At 38.6% G+C, this 20540-nt stretch overlaps 1 protein-coding gene across 1 annotated transcript in view; it reads left to right on the forward strand.

Annotated features, from left to right (window-relative positions):
- The first annotated feature begins 1227 nt into the window (after positions 1-1227).
- Positions 1228-20540, forward strand: part of NCAM2 (neural cell adhesion molecule 2) — a 294798-nt gene continuing 275485 nt past the window's right edge. Inside the window, exon 1 of the mRNA XM_066206786.1 lies at positions 1228-2098. Within this exon, the coding sequence (XP_066062883.1) occupies positions 1228-2098 (871 nt within the window). The remainder of the gene's footprint in view (positions 2099-20540) is intronic.

The following is a 20540-nucleotide window of genomic DNA, read 5'->3' on the forward strand; positions in this document are numbered from 1 at the left end:
CTAATGTAAACTGTAATAGATGTTCAGGTATGTGTACAAGTTATTTGGTTTTATTTATTAACACTCCTTTTATTTTCTCTAATTATTCCATTGTTGCTGGATGTAAATGCTCCAAAACATTAAAGATAAATTTGATAAAACTGGCATCATACCCACTTAACAGTGAGGATTTCCTGCTGTTTGCCAAGCAAGTTTGATTTTTAAGGTTTTTATCTAATAATTGTTTTGATTACCTTTCTATATTAATTTATTAATGATGTCTATTTCTGTAGTTGGGTACTAGGGCCAATGGAAATTTCTTACCTGGGAAAACTTTACCAATAATTTTCTCTGATGTGCTTTCCTGAATCTACACTAAAGGCCCCTGCCAAAAGTTCCTGCAATAAGCATCTCTCACGACATTCATGAGCAGAGCATCTCCTAAATATAAATCACGTTCTGACCTGTGAGACTTTCCTGAGGCTGCCATATTTTGTATTTCCAAAACTCTATGAGGAATATCAGTATCCATTTCTTTTATACTATATTACAAAACCTTTTGTTTAAGAGCAGGATTGTGAGGTGTGGAGCTGAGTGATACGGTTCTGATTTACGTGGTGTAGATCAACCAACCAATGGCACAAAGCCCTCATGTTCCCCTCTACCAACATTTTCTCTTCACATTCCCAAGTGTCCTAAAACCTCCCTCTGGAAAAGAATTTGGACTTTATCCCCTATCTTCCCATAAAAATATTCCTTCTTCCTATATTTCAGAGTTTTGTAGACTACTGTGCAGCAGGAGCCAAGCTGAAGATACTCATCATGTCGTTCATATTATTTGGCTGGAAAGGGACTTCTTGCCTCCTTCCTCCTTCCCAAATCCTCTTGAAAAGGGCAAAGGAAGGATCGGGAAAAAATATTAGGGATGTGTTAATTTGGATTAATCCTTTATTATCCACTATCATTGCTTCACATTAATATAAATCTACTTCTATCTCCTTCTATATATCATACAGGTGGTAAGGTGACAAATTTATGGAAGCTGCTTTGGAGCCTATAGCTTAATTAACCCCCTCAAAAAGAATTACCTCTTCAAAGTCAAGCTGGACAAAAACCCACCCTGTTATGCAGGTTGCGGATTTTTTCCTTACAAAGCAAGATCCTCAGCCAGACAGCACCAAAGCATCCAAACGGTAAGCAATTTATTTTTTATCGGTTTTATTTCACGCGGCCGTGAATAGCAGAGGTATGTTTCCCCTCTGGACTAATAACAGAAGTCAAACCAAGCGAATTCCTAGACAGGAGAATGAACACAAACCCGACGGGATTAGTTACAGACGCGCCCGTACGCGGGGCTCGCGGGGTCCCGCTCCCCGCGGGAAGCGCAGCAGGTGGAGCGGGGGACCCTCCGAACCCCGCGCAACCCCCGCCGGCCGCTCCGGGGGGAAAGAGGCTGCCAGGGCCACTCCAGCTCCCCGCCGCAGCCAGAGCGCCGCTCCCGCGCTCTCCCGGGATGCCGGGGGCTTCCCAGTGGGATTCTCCGCCAAGCCGCCGCCTCTCCGGTTTAGGCTGTATCCCCTCCGTCAGCGGCTGGGGGGAGTGGGCTCCGGAGGGGCCGCGGCGGCGAGGCGGGGGGAGCTGCCTCACCGCGCCGGGGAGCTGCCAGCAGGGGGGGCGTGCGGGGAGGGACGAGCAGAGGATAAAGGCAGGGATCCAGGAGGGGATGCACGGAGGGATGGAGGGTGGGATGCTCCGGTCCGCCTGCCACCTCTCAGAGCGGCGGAGGAATCTGCGGGCTCTGCTGCTCGTCGTTGTGGCGGGGTGCGTGTGCGGCGGAGGGATCGGCCGGCCCGTCGTGCGCCCGCCCCCTGCGCGGCGGCGCGGCCCCGCCGATATAGCGCGGCGCGGGGAGGCGCGGCCGGCACTTGGCGAGCGGCGCTCCGCGGGTGCGGAGCTGCGCGGGCAGGAGCGGCGGCGGCGACAGAAGCAGCAGCCGTAGGCAGGGATTGCCTGGGCTGGCCGAGCATCCTCCAACTTGGAACTGTCCACCGGCGTGAGCCCCTGAACATGAACCTCCTGCCTCTCTACCTGCTCGGATTGCTCCTCAGTAGCGGGCAAGGTAGGAGCGCGGCCGCCTATTTCTTTTATTTTTTTTTTTTTTTAATTATTATTCTTACCTATGCTGTCCGCTCGGTCAAATTAACGGAAAAGAAACGGCGAAATAAATTGAAGCAATGCATTATTCTGGAACCAAATTAAGAAGGACCTAAAACTTGCTTCATCCCCCACCTTTTTTTTTTTTTTTTTTTTTTTTTTTTTTTTTTTTTTTTAAGTCTTTGAGAGGTGTCATTTAGAAGAAGAAGAAAAAAAGCTGGACAGTGCTAAGTGCATTTAGCTGCTTTGCATGGGGTTTGCTTTTTTAAAAAATTTTATTATTATTATTATTTGTGCCCGATAAATGTGTGAGAAAGATGAAGCAATTACACATAATCTGCCGAGCACTGGTCGTTAAAATCCGCGTCTGCCCGCGGGGAAGGCAGTATGGGCTTAATTCTTAGGAGCAGGGAGAGCTGCTGACCTGAAGTCTCCCAGTCGGGGTTTTTCCTCTCCGGAAGACCCTTCCCCGCTCGCTGCTGGGACACTGAGCCCTGGCCCGGGGGTGGCGCGGAGGGGAGGGCGCTGCCGGGACTGTGTGCGGGTGCGGAGCCCTTTGGCCACGGAATACCTGCGGGGGACGGGGCGCGCCGGACTGGCGCCTTCGGGCACGCTTCGTCCTTTGCATGTCTATGTGCATATATATATATGTAAGCACATATATACGTACAATGCTTTGAGAAGCGCGGTCTCGAGGGTTGTGGTGCGGCCGCAGGGTTTGGTTTATTTTCTGGGGCTGACATATCTGTATAGCTATTTATTTGTTTATTTTTGGATGTTTCCTGCCTGGTTACTTAAGGATTTGTGCTCCTGGAAGAGACTGGGCGGGAAGGGCCGCCGGGAGGGGCGCAGCCGCTGGGTGAGGATTAATCACCGCGGTGTTTGGAAACTGTTTTGGGCAAGTTCCCGGCGTCCGGCCGGGGCGCTGAGCCGCACGGAGCTGTCCCTGCCCCCGCTCCCGCTGCTCTCCTGCCCTGTGCGAGGCTACGCTCCCTGCAGCTGAGGGGATGGGCGGCGGCCCCACTTCCTAAGGAGGTTTTAGGGGAGAAATAAACCCCACCCAGCCCAAACGCCCCAGCGGGGTGTCAGCGGTGGCGGTGGGGGCCGGCCCCGGGCCGCGCTGCCGTCGCCGGGCACTAGGGGGTGGGCGAGCTCCACGGCGACGCCGGGCAGGGACCGGGACGGGGCTGCCTCGCCCCCGCCGCTCCCGGGCTGGGCTGGGCCTGATGTGTCGCCCACGGTGTCCTGTGCGGGGCTGGATGTGTCGCCCACGGTGTCCTGTGCGGAGGCAGTGACATTTGTTGCGCTTAAGGAAGGGACGGAGCGGGTCAGTCATAGTGCCTTGTGGTACCAAGAACCGCAGCTGCCAAGGTCTCCTTCCATGCATCTGGGGCTAAACCTCGCACCATCCCGGCGTTATCTTTCGGCGACAATTAGCAAAAAGCCACCAGGCGCTCTCAATTTCTGTAGAAAAAGCTTCCCTGCTATTGCCACCTCGGGGTGAGCTGGAGAGATCTCCCGAGGAGCGGGGATTCAGAAACGCTCCGGAGGCTTTTCGGTATAGCCGGCCCTGGGATGGCAAAGGAGGAGGAGAACGGGAAGGCTTCCTTCAGGATTTGCATTGATCTACCTGGGTGTAATAATGTGCCTAGAGATGTGGAATGTGCCTCCTCCAACGGAGGAAGGGTACAAAGCGACTTTGTGAAGTGCGATTTCTGCAGCGTAGGAGGATTGCATAGTTTAGGTATCTTACTATCACAAATGTCAGGAGATAAATAATGGAGTGAAATTACAGATGCTATTAAGCTGAGTTTTAAAAATTATAGGATACGTATGAGGGAGAGATGGAAAGAAGAGGAGCAAAGCTGAATAAACCTAATATTGATAGTAAGTAATTTCCCTCAATTTAAAGAAACAGCTTCATTTTATTCCTTTTACTAAAGGAAGGGAATTGCATTGGCAGAGTAGGATTTTTTTAACTGACTGTAGAAATAACAGAAACGTGCAGCCTCAATCCACAGCAGGGTATAGTAAATGGGAGAAAATCTGCATGTGGAAAATGCACCCATTTAGGTTGCTAGGGTAGAGGCATTTTCTACAGTGGTGTTTGGGGAGGGGGAATTTATAATTTTTAATTTTAATGAGCATTATTGAAGTCAGGGATTTATTGTACATTTTTTGACACCACCTTAAAGTAATCTTGAGAATTTCTTGAAGTGAATCTAATCATTTGAGAGGCTATTCTAAAAATTCTCGGGAATTATCTTTTTTTTTTTTTTTTTTTTTTTTTTTTTTTTGGTGGGAATGCAGTAGACGGAAACACATCAAATGAAGATTGTGGTGTTTGTGAGGGTTACTTTTTTGGCTTGTTTTTAAGAAAAGCATTAATATGTGACTATTAAATGATTGTGACTTTTTAGATAGTTTGGATGGCTAAGAAAAAGTCAGTAACTACATTTGGATTATCTGCTTTTGAAATATTGGAAGTCTTAGGCTCAGGATTTATATTTTGAAGGATATAAGCATGACTGAAGCCTTTTCTTTGACAAGTGCTGGTGTCTAAGACTGGAGAGAGGGAACTGTGCTGTATTTGTTCTGTTCCAGAAAATCAGAGCAGTTTGAGAACAAGTAGCAGACAGCCACCCCTCCCCCAGCCCACTACGTTAAGAGCTTATGAATGTCATAATTATCTACCAGGGCCAAATATTCTCTCTCCTAATTTCATCACAAGGGAGGAGTTTAACTGGCAGTGTTATTATGCTAAAACAAAAGGATTTTTTTTCTTAACCTTTCAAAGCTGTCCAGACGATTTATCCAGCTTGAATTAGCTTTGCTTTAATAAAAATTGAAACAAAATGAAACAAAACACACACAACAGACTCCCTACCGTACCACGAACCAAAAAAGAGCATACTGCACTCTGTAAACCTGCCTTTTAAGATACATAGTGATAAAGAAACTTTCCTTGATTTTTACCAGTTTATGGGGACACTGACTTGAAATGGATTAAATGAACATCTTCCCAAATTGTACAGTTCCATTTGTTATACCACTCTGCATAATACACATTTCTTTAGGTTAGCAATTTTTTTAAAAAGTTGCAGTATAACATGTCTTGCTTGTAGAATTTAATCTATTTTGTGCTCATGGAGGAGATTCATAGGATTGTGTAGGTTGTGCTTCAAGTTTTTTCATTTCACTGCTTTGATACAAAGTTTTTTATTGTTTTTCCTGAAGAGTTTCTCTTTACAAGTGCTTTAAAGGGACTGCTTGTTAATAAGGAACATCCCCCCAGGGAGATGCCAGGTAAGATGTGTGTCTTATTCACCACCAGTCTGGAATCCTGCTTCTTTCTGCTTTTTGTGTAGTGAACCCATGACATTTGGAATTTTTGTAATCAGTGATTTTGCTTAGTGGATTAAGTGGAACTGCTATTTTACTCTGATTGTACACTGAAATCTGAAGCAGATCTTTCAGCCAGACATGGTTTTCTACTACCAGTTGATTTGTACAACTGCATTAAGATTGAAATACAGCTTTTATCTTTCCTTCTCATTTCCACCCTTCTAAAACAAACAAAAATCTAACAAAATAATGTTTGATTTTTCTATTTTAGGCTATGTTCTCTTCTTCAGGTAAATATGAGAATCAAAATGTCTGCCAGAAAATAAACCTGAACTGATGAGGAGTTCTGAAACATTGACTTAAAAATAGGTAGATGAGAAATATGTAGAGAGCTTTATTTCATGCACTCCTATACAAATGGAATTAGGGATATTTTTATCATTTGCTGTAGCTCTAAATCGTGAAACATATGAATGATAAAGTTGCAGATATAGAGCTTTTAAGTCTTGTTTAAGAGGTTGAATAGCATCATTTGGACTTTTCCTCTTACAGCACAACACATTTATTTAGATAATTCATTATTTTTATCGGCGGAAATGCTGCTGGGTTGTTAAGACTAAGTATTATTTGCCTTTCATGGCCACCTTCTTCAACAAATATTTTTAGAACAAATGCAGTATTTGTTTGCCCTTTCACTGACCTTTTCATTGAGGCACCTTTCTCAAGTGGTTCATGTTTACTTACTGATTTTCTTTCAATTTACTCCAGTAATCCCACAGTTACATTCAGCACATGCCATTTGATTCCAGTACAATTGAGTCAAGTTAATGACATTTTGGGAAACACATGTTTTAACTTCACTGTAATTTGTGTCTGAGAGTTGAAAATCTATTATAGGAAGAGTAGGGTATGAACTTGTCCAGGTGAAGGATCTGAATAATGGCTGCTATTCAGATTTTAAACTGTTTATGTCAAATAATTCATGCCAGATGTTTTATTTGTTTGCTTGGGGTTTTTTGTGGGGCGTTTTAAGGTGGGTTTTTTTTTTTTTTTTTGGCCTATTTTTTTTTAACATACATATTTGCCTTATGAAATAAGGGCAATATAATTGGTGACATGTATCCTGAAGTTCTACAGGTCATTTGAATCTCATTTTCAATGTCTCTTGAAATTCAGAAATAGGAGGGACTGGAGGAAAAAGTTACTGATAACCTGAGGTATTCAAATCTGGAGGCCTGTTGGAGTCTCATAAACTAGATCCAGGCCTACTGGTAACTTGTATCTTAACACCAGTTTTTATTTTGACCTAAGCAGTTAATCATGACGTACTTCTGACTTAGTGTCATGGTTTCCCCCTTGGTGCATTTAACAGCTTCTTAGTTTAGGTATTTGACCAGAATATTCAATTTTTGGTAACTGGTTTAAAACTCAGAATAATTTTTAGTATTAAATAGGGCATTCAGAGCACTACTGTCTGTTACTTCAAGAATTTGGGGATGTCCAGCTTTAGAGATGTAAGTCTGCATTCTTAAAATATTTTTATTGCATTTGTATCTCAGTTCCTCTTAAAACTGTGTTTGAATGGATCTGTATATTTTTAAAAGATATCAGGAAACTAAAGAGTTAACTTAAGAAAGCAAGATACTCTTTGGATGCCTTCTGTTATGCCACAGCATCTTCAATGGGGTGTCTTCAAAAATAAGGGTACTAAGTTTCTTATTTTTATTACCTGTCTGAGTTTTTTCATTATTTGTTGTCTATTGACTGATGATACCATTAATTGATTTGTTTTGCTGTAGATGAGCAGAGAATCTACTTTTTAATTTATTGAATAGAAAGAAGAAAAATCGGGAGAATCATTTATCTGGTTATAGCTATTTGTGGTGACACCTTACGATATTAAAATCCTTGTGTACTGGAAAAGAAATCCATGTAAGTGTTAATAAAAGTTGTGTGGAAAGGACACAAAGAATGCAGGTACCAACAATGTTAGAAACCCTTGTGTTCACAAGGCTGCCAGGCCTCTGAGTGTCCCACATTTGAGGGGCTCCATGGAAGCACTAAACCAGAGGCTCATTCTTTGCAGGAATCCATTGATTCCAGTGAGTTCACTGCAGTATGTGAAAGCATCTCTTGAAATGGCAGGAGGTAACCAGCTCTTATTTTTGAAATAGTATGAGACAGGAAACATTGTCTATTTATGCTGAAAATTATGAAAATTTCTCTTTGAGTTTGTGCATTGGCAACTGGATCATTGATATATGCAGGGGAGTAATTGCCTGAACTACAGGTCTAATGATTTACTGCAGAATGAGATATTTAGTACTTAGATATTAAGATAACTGTGAATATTGTCACGTGGGAGGCACTAGAACAGGATTCATACAGAAATTGTGGATGTCCATCCCTGGGTTTGGTCAGATCCAGGCTGGGTGGAGCTCTGAGGAACCTGATCTAGTGGCAAGTGTCCCTGCCCATGACAGGAATGAGATGATCTTTAAAGGCCCTTCCAATCCAAGCCATTCTGTGATGGTAGTCAAACTCTTCTTATTCTAGTCATATGAGAATGTCCATTGACTTAAGTTTGTGTTTGCATGAGAGACAAGAAGGACCAGTTCTTTAAAAACATTTATTTTACTGTTAAGTAGGTTAATCTGGGGAGAAAGGAGACAGTAAAGTGCATCAACTAAAAATTCATTGCACAGTTTCTGCCTATTTAAGAACAATGCTAAAAAATTGCAGCCAAACACCTGCTGAAATATTTTACCTGCTTCCTGCCTCTTCTAGAAAAGAAAAAATTTCATTCTTTGGTTTCACCTCCTCTTTAATATTATGCATAAAGGTCGTTGCAAATTGGATGAAGAGAACAAATCTTTCAGAAACCTATTTGTTAAGCCTGGAGATCTACTAACCAAGGGTGTGATTTGTTACCAGTTTCCATGGTCCGAGCATAATGTTGTCTGAAATATCCAGTTTCTGGATGGATACCCTCCAGATAAAATTGGGAAGCAGCATGTAGTACTATGGAGGTTTTGTCACGCTCTTTAGTAGTCCTGCCTATCATTACTGAAATAAATTTCCTCTTAACTATACAAGTTCCTTCAAGAACCAGCTTTCCATTAAAAGCATAGATCTTTGATATGTTAATTTATGTTCATTTAAGATGTAGTGGCTCTCAGTAAAAAAAAAAATAAATAAAATTGAGAGGGAAATACAAGTGGCTCATTTTCATTTTGCTGAGTTAAATTTCTCCTCCTAACAAAATTTGTATTGTGACTTTAGAAGGCTGCACTGGTTTTCATTTAATGTTCTGATTACCTGAGTAGTATTGCTAAACAGCTGATGAAGGTTGATGAATGACCTCATAATTCAGCAGTAGTCAGGGCTGTAGCGTACGTAACTTATAAGAATACAAATGAAACTTTTCAAGATGATGTTTCCCATTAGCTAATACTAAACTGATTGTTTGCATTGCAGTTGTAATCTAAAGAACAATACCAGCTATGATCCAAAATTCACGCTTGGAAATCACACAAGAAGTCACTGTCCTGGCCACTTTGCCCAAGAGGTGCCATTTGGATCATAGTATGAATTCATATTAAAAACACACATTGCCAGCAATTTTCTTGCTACTAAAAGATGTTGCACCGGATTCAGTCAAGCTGCAAGTAATTTCAAACACATTAACTTTGTAGACCTTTGTACTGCAGCTGAATTTGGCTTGCATGAACTCAGGTCCGTGGTTAAAATAATAAAGTATTTGAGAACAGAAACACATAAAGATGTGATACAGGTAAATGTAAATAGGAGAGAAGAGGTAATCTTGCCTCTTATTATGAATGGTTTCTTTAACTGATGATACAATGATTTTTTTCTTGTAATAGGAAATATGTAATCAAAGTGCAGTGATGTGTTAATATTATGACATTGTTATTTTAATTACTCAAAGCAAAATAAACTACAGATCCAGTGTAGTTTATTTATGGGGAAGAGGATAAAAAACAAGGACATATTAAATGTACTGGAGACCAGTTATCTGGAGTGTCATAAAACAGCATTTTTTAAAGAAGTTCTTGAACATAACATACTCATAAGTCAATGTGCATACTGGATCAGAAAAAAGATTGATGTACTCAACAGAGACTCAGAGAGGGAGTCATAAAGGAACAAGTGAATACAGAAGAGTAAGAGGTGTGGTATTTCTGTCAGTGCACCTACAATGTTCAGGGATATGTCAGGTTATATCTGTGTGATCTTCCTTAATAATCTTGGCAGATCTTTGTTGCGTGAATTTGTTCTTAAATCTGCCAGTACTTTGATCTGCTTGGTGCACTGTGTCAACAACTTACACAAAAGAAAAAGAAGTCTGAAAAAATAATGTTCAGTCCTTCAATTGTGGTGTTGTAAGTAGTCAAGTCATACCAGTTCTTTATTTGACTCTTCTGTGGCATTCATAATTGCACATAACAGAGAAACTGCTCATGATAATATAATGGACTCAGAGCTAAATGTTATATGCATAGGCTTTCCAGTGAGTTAAATACTTTTGGTTTTTTTTGCTTAGTAGTCAGTTCCCTAATTTTTTTTAAAGCGTTTTATTTTCCTGCCCTTTTGGTAATAGTTATTTTAACAAGTGGTAATGTGAAGTACTGATTTTTAAGCTGATCTGCATCAGGCCAATTGTAAAAAAACTTCTTTGTATCTCTTTTGCACTATAATCAGTGTGGCAAGTTGTACCTTACAGGGGAGTGAGGGCTAAATCTGGTCTATCAGTAATCGTGGTGAAATAAATGCTGAGAGAGATTTGATTGCTAGAAAGATGATTCCCAGGGATGAGCATATGGAAAGTGTAGAGGTACTTAAAAATAAACCTTGACACATGAGTAAATGGATATAGACTGGTAAAAAAATCAAAAAACAAAACAAAACAAAAACAAAACAAAACAAAAACAAACAAACAAAAAAAAAAAACAAACAAAAAAACCCACACACACACACACAAAAAAAAAAAAAAAAAAAAAAAACAAACCAACAACAAAAAACCCCAAACAAACAACCAAAAAAAACCCAAAAAACAAAAAACCCCAACCAGCCCTTCAGGATGAAAATTTCTTACCAAAAAAGCAGTGACTCTGGAGCATAGGAACAGGAGGGAAGAAGTATTGTTAGTCTTAAGATAGTTCAGAATCATAGGATGTCCTGAGTTACAAGTGACTCACTATGATCATGGTATCCAGCTCCTGGCCCTGTGCAGGAGGCCACAATGTGCCACAGAATATTGTCCAAATACTCCTTGAACTCTGTCAGATTTGATGCTGCGGCCACTTCCTTGGAGAGCCTGTTCAAGTGCACAATCACCCTTTGGGTGAAGAAGCTTTTCCTCATATCCAACCTAAACTTCCCCTGACACAGCTTCAGGCCATTCCCTTGGGTCCTGTCACTGCCACCACAGAGATCAGTGCCTGCCCCTCCTCTGCCCCTCAGGAGGAAATTATAACTGCAGTGAGGTCTCTCCTCTGCTCCAGGCTGAACAGACCAAGTGCCCTTAGCTGCTCCTCATACAGCTTCCCCTTCTGACTCTTCACTATCCTCGTTGCCCTCCTTTGGATGTTCTCTAATATAATGGAATTCCTATATTGATATAGCCAAAACTGCATACAGCATTTAAAGTGACGCTGCACCAGTTCGTACAAAGTGCAGCTTTAAATTCTTTGCATTACGTGGGTTTTTTTGGTGGTTTTTTTTTTTTTTTGTTTTGGTTTTTTTAGCAATAATAGAGAATTACAAAGACAACATTGCACAACGTTTAAACATGGTATTTGCTAATCACCTGAATGATCTGGTATGAGGAATCTCTATTTTGCAATAGAATCTTTGGTTTGGCTGCCTTTTTTTGTTGTTGTTGTTGTTCCTGAATTCTAATTTTTTAAATCTTGTCTTATTCATCTTGGAATTTAAGATGAATTATATCCAGCTGGGCATTGCTGCCTGTAATAAATAATGCAGCAATTCATATACTCCTGTGCTTTCTCTGTTGGGGAACAATACCCAAATTCAGAGTTAAGCAAAAGCTAATGCTGACTTTTCCCATTGGAAACTGTCTGTGGAATAATATGAATGCTACATCTCCACACTTTTTTCTTTCATTTTAAGAAAACAGTGTTATGTGAGATGAGTTCTGCTAACAGAACTGTGCACACCCTGCAGCCACGGAACTCCCACTGAAGTCGAGTGTTTCCGGGGTTGTACTGATTGCACTTTTCAGGGTCTGATTGAAGCTTTCAGGAGTTGTATAAATCCCACATGAGTATGTGGGAATTTTGATTCAGTAAAGAATAGAAAAATCAAGCTCTAACTTTATGTATATTTAAGTAGTGGGCATGTTTATAAGTAGTGTTGGAAACGTGTGGGGCTAATCCAAGAGCACAGAAGAATTGGAAGCTAAAGGGGTGTTCTGGTGTGCCAGATTCTATTCAAGAGATAAAGTGCAAGAGACAAAAAAAGATAGTTTTCTCTGTGCTTTTTAATGATAAATCCAAAGATACATTGTAAATATTGTAGACTATTGATTTCATTCTCTCCCTCTGGGAACTCATGCAAAAATTGCAATTAATCATCATGATCACTTAGCGGCCACCCAGGCTATAACTGCGTTGGGAAGTTTACCATTCAGTATGAAAATGCATCACTAAATTCATCACTTGGTTTTGCTTGAGTGTTTGAGAGTTTAGATTTATTTGTTTGTTTTGGTCTGTGGCTTTTTGACACAGGTCAAAATTGTTCTTTAGACATTCAGTTCTCAGGTCATGCCTGCAGGTCTGTAAGTGCCACTCTGAGTGATCAGATCTATGGACTTCTGCCAGTTCATGGCAATTTCACACATTGGGTTCAACAGCTTTTAGCATTTAGTCAAAATAATCCTTTCCAGCACCTATGCATTGCTTTTCTGTGAATTAGAATTTCGATCTTTGGATTATACAGCCTGTATACATATAAAATTTATGTTGCTGGGTTTGAGAACTCTCTCAGAGGTAGTGTTTTTTATACAGTTCTCCTAAACTTATGATAGACTTACTCTGATTTTACATAAAGACAATTTATAGAATTCTGTTTACCATCATGATAATGATTTTCAATTTTGTGAGTGCATGATTTCAATTTTGTGAGTGCATGGTTTTTGTATTTGCTACTAATTTTAAAAATAATTTTGATCTTACATTCAAATTTCTGTGTCATTTGCAAACAGTTGAAATCAAAAGATTCTTATCTGTGTTCTAAAATCTCAAGAATTACTTATTTCACTCTGTGCAGCCCTTTGTGCCACACTGACAGCCTTTTACTCTTTTGTGGTCCTAGGTCCTTTTTCATCCACACAAATGAGCACTTTATATGTTGCATAAAAGGGCAGATATGGCTGGGGAAACCATTAAATAAATAGTAAAAATAGTGATGAAAAGAAAATAGACTTCTCTGTGAATCATGTATTTTGCATTATTAATTACATATGATTTGATTAAAAAAAAAAAAAAAAAAACCAACAACCAAACAAGCACAACTAAGCAAACCCAGAAAGCATCCTTTTCAAGGGAAAAGCCCTTCTGCTGTTAGATGGAGTTCTGATTTCTGTTTCTCTGTGCTCATTTTAAAACAGGAGAGATAACTGTAGCCAGTGAGTGTTCCAGAAAATTAAAATAAAGACTTTACATCATGTAAATATTATAAAAGATATTCTAAAGAAAAGTTACTTTTTATAAGTGTAATTAGTGAATGTTGTTATTGCTTTGTTGCACCTTAAATATGTTTGTGACTACTTTCCAGGCTGCGAAGCTCACTGAGGAGTGTTATCAAAGGTTTTTAGATACTCTTAGTCTTCAGACATGTAAGTCAATGCAAGGTAGCGCAGCAGAAAAAAACATTTCTGTTCATAGCTACACCAACTCTATTTCCTGTGACCTGCAGATATTAAATAAGTAGCATCCCTATCTGTCTTCCTGTAGAAAATCCTGTTTCTGCAGTGATGATCTGTTTTTGCCTATGAAAATGACTGAATAATCTAATTACTTTTATGAATGTTTGATCAAAAAACTGTGTTGTAACGGGGGGAAGATGGGAAACTCAAGCAGAAGGGAAGGAGGGACCGTGAGTATTTGTTGAAGGTTCGTGTTCTCCTCTAACAAAAAGGTTTTTGGTCAGGGGTGGGGGTTTGGGGGGTTTTCTATGGTTTTGCTTGTCTATTTTGTTTTTGTTTGTGTGTTTTTGATGTGTTTTTTCACTGTTTTTTTTTTTTTTTTTTTTTTAATGTTAGACCTCCTAAAACAAAGCATTCTGGTTTTGTTCTGTTTTCATAGTCCAGAGGTGTTTTTATAGAAGCAGTGGATTGTTAAGGTTGTCAAAGACCTTTACCTTATCAACTACCAACCCAGAATCACCACCATGTGTTCACACACGTTCACCACTAAATTGTATTCTCTGCCATATTCACACATTTTTCAAATGCTTCCAGAGGTGGTGAGTCCACCTCTTTCCTGGGAGGTCTGTTTCAGTGCTTGATAGCCCTTTCCATGATATTTTTTTCCCTAAATGGAAGCATCACACAAAGTTTAACATAGCACTTGTAAGACTGGAAGACAATCCCTAGTCTTAAAATTCTGTTACCTGATGTTTTTTTCTGAAATTCAGTCCTAAAAATAGCTGCACGTGTCTATGACAAAGAACAACTAAAACAGCAGAAATGAGAATATAAGCTTTTCTAAGCAGCTGCTAGGAAAAAAACCAGCACAGTGAAGCAAAAACTACTTTTCACAGTAAACATTTTTATACAAAAAAAAAAAAAATCATATTGTCAGTTTAAGTTTAGTTTTTCATGGAATACCTTTGTCTAAGGTTTAATTCCCACCTAAATAAATATTTGCTTGTTTCGTTTGGGTTTTGGTTTTTTGTTGGGATGGATTTTTTGGGGTGTTTTGGAGTGTTTTTTCTTTTTTTCTTGCCTTTACATTATAAAAATACTTTTCCTAATGTCTTACAAGAACTAAAATATGAGAGAAGTCATGTCCCTATGGATATTTTCTTTCTTTATTCATGAGAAATGAAGCATAAAGAAACGTGAGAAAAGTCAGAGTCCATCATGAATCCAGACCTGAACTAGCTATTTTTATTTCATTTCAATGCTTTAGCAGTCAACCTGCTTTTATTTTAAGATGTGATACAGAGTCTAAACTGACATGAAAATACGTGTTGATAGTAAACTGGTTTCAGTGTTGTTCTTTGGTGCTTTGCATGCTGATTCCAGGAGCTCTGTCTCAAATGGGCCTAAACTGAGGCTGAAATGTTTGGTGGGCTTGATTTGGCATTTCTTTAGAATTGAGGTACTAAGGAGTATCCCTCAAAAATCTTTATTTAAATCTGCAGATTATCAAGGGGAATACTCACTGCTTCTTTTTAAGAAATCAGGGAATCAAAATAGAAATGTGCTTTTTGGTGGGAAAATACATTGTGGGGGAAGGGAGAGGAATACAAACCAAAAAAAAAAAAAAAAAAAAAAAAAAAAAAAAAAAAAAAGAAAGAAAAACAGCACAAAGCTGTAAACCACCCTACTGTGAATGAAAACAATGGGTTAGACATGTATTTAAATGTTTATGCTCCCCTCTCACTATTGACACTGCAGCAGAAATTATTTTTTTGTGGTTTTGAAATGAGAACTCTCAGCATGTATCTCTTTGAAGAATTACATAGAATAACCAAACTGTTTTACTTCCATGGCCGACCAGGCTGTTTTGGTGTTCTAAGCTGGTTGTGAATGCTGGACTGGTAATACTTCAGGTGCATGAAATTGGGTGAGAAAGATATTGCCAGTATTGATATATTCAGAGACTGACCAAGCTTTTTTCTTCTTTCCTGTAAACGCCATTTACTAAAATTGCTAGACTGGATATCTGTATTTATGGTTTTGTATTTTTTGGGAGTGAGGGTGGACCTGCTTTTGTCTTTCTGAGTTTTGTTTCCATTTAAACGCAGGTGACTTGGTGTTACACAACTGTCTTTGTATGATCCACAAACACATTGAAATACTAATGCAAAGTTAATTACTGATAATATCAGTTTCAAATATAGAAATAGCTAAACAATTCTATGTATTTAATCATGTGATAATGTTCTAAAAATGCAATATTGTTAATTAGGCAGGTGTTTTGAGCAAGCAGTGTACAGGGTGGTGATGCAACCCTGTGTAGTTTCTTTAATTCCACAGTAGACATGGGGAGAGCTCTGGAATGTAGATTGGAATGCACCTTCCCTGATCCCTTAAAACAACTGAGAGAACAGAGTAATTAGAGGGGCAAAATTTATGTGTCGCCTTCACTGTTTGTACACGCACGAGTTTATCTATTGCTGTAAATTGGATTGGCTGTATAAACAGCAGCATAATTTATTTAGAGTTAGGTCTAAAAGACTTGGAAAAGAACAGTGGAAGAACAGGAAGGGGATTGTTAAGAGAAGAGAGGTACAGAGAATGCGGCTGTACTTTTGTACAAGTAACTGGTGTAGCTCATATGTATTGATGTATTTCATTGCAACAGAATTTATTTGTGTTTTAACCATTGCCAATGTAGAGAGGTGAGGACCTAACATTTCAGTAAAAGCTTCAAACCTGTATGTAAGGGCTGTTGAAAATGCATATTTGTATGTTAAACCAATCATATTTCATAAATTCATTAAATCAGTCACCACCTCCTTTTGCTGAGCTGTGAATATTCATCCTTGAACTTCTTCCCAATCGACCTGGACAAATGATGATGTGCCTTTGAAGTGGATATATATAGTTGTTTCTATAAAGTCAATAACATAGCTTCTGTATAACTGTTCTGGTGCTTGGATGCTGTACAGTGTACATTCACTTAGTTACTGAAAGGAATGTTTTGGGCAGCTTCCTTGCTTGCAACCATGGTGATGGCATGAGAGGCACACACAGGTGCCCCTGCACTGCTTCTGCAGAGATGCACTGCTCCCCTCCTGGCTTCTGCAGGGTTAAAATAAGACCACTTTTCTGGTTTTGTGTAGGGATTACTCAGATGAACAAAAGTATAATTTACTCTAACACAAACAAGAAAAATTATGATTAAAATTGATGGCATGTATCACTGGAGTAGCTCAACAGAAAGGCAGTGTAACTTGCTCAGAAATACAAGCACTTTTGTGTGTGTATAGAATAGTTTTAATTTCCCTATTCATTTGAATCTTTAATAAATAGTTTTTACTTTCTTTTATCTTTAACTAGCATTTAAATACTTCTTGAAAAGGATGTGGGTATCTTAATAAAATGTATTCCTTTTATTACTTTAATAAAAAAGAATGGTGGGGGGTTTTCTCATGTTTAAATAGGCTCCTTGAGAAGAACAGTTACAATTTTATTAGAGGTCAGTTTATTGCATGTAATATGTTCCTTGATTTTTTAATCTTGATTGATTTTTACAGACCAAATCTGTCACTTTGGTAAACAAGATGTTTTATTTAATCTCCAGTCTTTAATGCAGCCTTCTGAAAGACGGACCTTTTTGAGTGCAAAGTTCGTTGTCATGTTGCTGGTGCGTGTTTCTGACCAGAATGCAAAGTAGCTTGAATCCATACATTCTTTTTTTCCTGTACTGGGATAGCTGCCAAATCTATGTCAGCAATTAACTTCTGAATGTGTCAGCTGTAACAACCACAGTTCATTGTTTCTTGACTAGTTAGCAGCTAGTTTAAAAGGCAGAAACAGCCTCAAATGAAAGGGAAGTTCTGTACACTTTATATCCAAAATCCTCAGGCTCTTAAAGCCACTAAAAAAAAATAAGAAAAATAAAGTTATAGGAGGGATTTTTAGGTAGCTAAAAATATTTAGCTAATTCTTCAAGTCAAAATATGCCAGATAACTGGATCATGGAGTTATCTGACAAAATTATAGTCAGTTATAGGTAATTTTCAATAAAGGGTTATATCATTCAATATCTGAGCTTATGTTTCACTTGTGTTTAAAGCAAAACACCAACACCCCTTTTTTGTCCTTCCCTCTCCCCCCCCCCAAAAAAAAAAAAAAGAAGTCCTCCAAGAAATCTCTCTTGAACTGTTAGAATAAATTTGAGATACTAGTTAGAAAAAAAAGATACCACAAGAAGGAAAACAAAAACCAAACTTATTCAGGAGATCTGAGAGCATGGGGATAATCTAAAATGAAGTGCAAAATCAGTTTAGAGGAGGGTGATAATAGTACTCTTCCTCCTCACAGGCATGCATGTTCTAGTTATTAACATTTGGGATTTCTTAAATTTGCAGGCTGTTTGCACAAAGTTAAAATAATGAATATTCATGTTTTACCTACGTTGTTTTTGGTAAATTTTCTTCTGCAGGTGAAATGTGAATGCTTTGCTGTGAACATTTGAAAGCCACTGTATCTTTAATTAGTTCTTTAAACTTCACGTAGACCTCTTCTTTTCCAAATTTCAAGTCAGTTATCCCAGCAGAAATGTTTTGCTATTCAAACTGCAATTTTAGTATACGTATGACATTTTCTGCTTTCCTTTTATCTTAAAGGTGTATTTTTGCATGTTCTGTCTTGTTGAGCTCAGCATGAAGATATTGGTAGTAAATGAAGACAAAAGGGGTGGTTGTAACAGGTGTCATATTCAATTTCTTGCATAAGAGGGAAGATTCAGGTTTTTTCTTACAATGGTGGTAGGTGATAAAGCTTTGCTGAGATGCAGAATTATTTTCTTTTACCAGTTCAGTTGAGCACTGTTATTTTTAGATTCCAGCTAGTGAAATGTTTGGATGTCCTATTAGAGCAGAGAAAAGGAAGCCGTGCAATGACATGTCAGTAATTTACCAACAGGAGGAAGTCTATACTGTTATACATCTATAAAAACCCAGCTAAACAAAAACACCCTCTGGAAAACATAAATTGAGATCATACTGAACAGGTGGTTTGAGTAAGTGGTTGGCAGTAAGCTAGACTGCTAGGTGAATTTCTAAATACAAGGAAAGTTGTGGAAGAATCTACCATTTCTTAAGTTCTGTAAAACAAGTTATATATGTTGAGAGTGAAGTAGGAAAGGAGATGGTCTTTGCATAGCTAGAAATTCTAGACTTTCCATATATATTTGTGGGATGAAATGTTAACTCTCAACACACTGCCAGTGATTCAGCCTGAGCAAGGAGGACGTAATGTGCAGATTGTGAATCTCAGACCCTCAGCACTTGTTCCTCCCTCTCTGTGCCACCTCTAGGCCCATTCCCACTGTGTAAGTTTCGTTCTTACACAGGAATGCTGTTTCATTTCAAAGGACTTCAGGCAGTGCATCCCTCTATGCAGGAGTCAGAATGCTTTGTCTTTGTAATGCATAATTGTTTGTATCTATAGAAGAGTGGTTGTGAGTCACTAGCAGAATTTGTTTGTCTGTCCTTAACTTAGTGCATGATAGAAAACAGGAGTAGCACTCTGTCTCTCTCCCTCTACCCCCTCCTTTTTCTTCTCCTTCTCCCTTCTGGTAGTAGACCTGTAAGCCTTAGGAAAAAAGCCAATTTCAGATATCTAAATTAAAAAAAATCTAGTAATACCTGATATGCAAACCATCTTTAACTCAAGTTATATACTTAAAGCTCAGATCTTTCTGAAATCTCAACCACTCCCACAGTAATTTCCTGCTGTTACTTTTAGTAACTCTTCTTGAGCTTGCTGGCGATGGTAGAACATATTCTGAGTGTATCCTATGCATTCTTGAGTCCAAGATCTTTTAAATTCATTATTGTAATTCCAAGATTCTGTAAGGAGGGGAAGGAGGTATTAAAAAAGGCAAAGAAAAACTGATGGTAAGGGCATATGGTAGTAAGACTTTTGAATTGCAAGTTGAAGACAAATTGAATGAGCAAGTAATTTCCATCCTATGATCTTAAATGAAACTGAAGATTCACTGGCAAATTCTGTATTTTTGTTTAAAAGACAAAAAATGTCTGGCCAGTGCAGGTTTGCTGCTCTTGCACAAGTAGTGTGCGAGGCTGTATGTGTAAATAGAGTCTCATATATCTGAAAAAATAAAAATAATTTTATTTAGTTGCACCATTTTCCCATATTTTAATGACATCTCTTCTTTTAATATTGTTTTCAATTCATTTTTAGGAATAAGTGTCCCTGCAAGATCAGAAATGGTATCAGGACATGTGAGCAAATAAGTTTGTTTACTCCCGTGTGGAGAGGGATATATTTGGAGTCTTTGACAATTTAAGAGTGGCAACTAGAAGGAAAGAGAATTATTCTTTAGTTCAAGTATATGCTTGGTGAAGGAAAAACTGAGTTTGAGCTGGCTAAGCATCTTTAGTCTGAAAATGTTAAGATTATTCTGCCCATAAGAGTGAAGAAAATTGGAACAGCCTTCAAAAAAAAGATTGTATAAGATTAAGTGATTTTAAGTGGGTAAATGGATTTGAGTGATACTGTAAAGCTGTGCCTACAGAAGGACACTAGGATCTTTTACCCCAAAACTGCTGTTTGCTTGTTGTGGTGTTTTTTTTTGTTTTTTTTTGTTTTGTTGTTTTTTTTTTTTTTTTTTGGTTTGGTTTGGTTTTTTGTTTTTTTTTTTTTTTTTTTTTTTTTTTTTTTTTTTTTTTTGTTATTTTTAGAACTAAATTTTTTTTCTATATATCTGTATTTGGTAAATTAAAAAGTGCATTGAAATTAACTATTTAATGTGTAAAATAATCCATTCTAAATATTAACATCTGTTCAGGAAATTTTCCAGAATTTCAGGTTTGTAAAACCTGTGCAAGGATTTATCATGCAATGAGATTCATCTCAGTTTCCACTTATTTCATGTTCTCCTTATGGATTAGTGATAACTAAGTCCAAAATTTGAGATGACAAGCAGGTAGCATTTCACAAGTGCTTTGAAATATGACTGTAGAGTCCACTCCTGTTCACCAAAATAAATGGTTTCTAAATGCTTTGACTGCACAAAAATAAGTAGGAATTCTCAAGTAATAGAAGAAAAAAGATATTATCGCCATTAGAAAAACAGAAGTGTGAGATTTTTTGT

Source organism: Chamaea fasciata, unplaced genomic scaffold (genome assembly GCF_029207755.1).
Source record: "Chamaea fasciata isolate MVZ Bird 193981 ecotype frontalis unplaced genomic scaffold, bChaFas1.0.hap1 SCAF_2, whole genome shotgun sequence".
Taxonomy (NCBI): domain Eukaryota; kingdom Metazoa; phylum Chordata; class Aves; order Passeriformes; family Sylviidae; genus Chamaea; species Chamaea fasciata.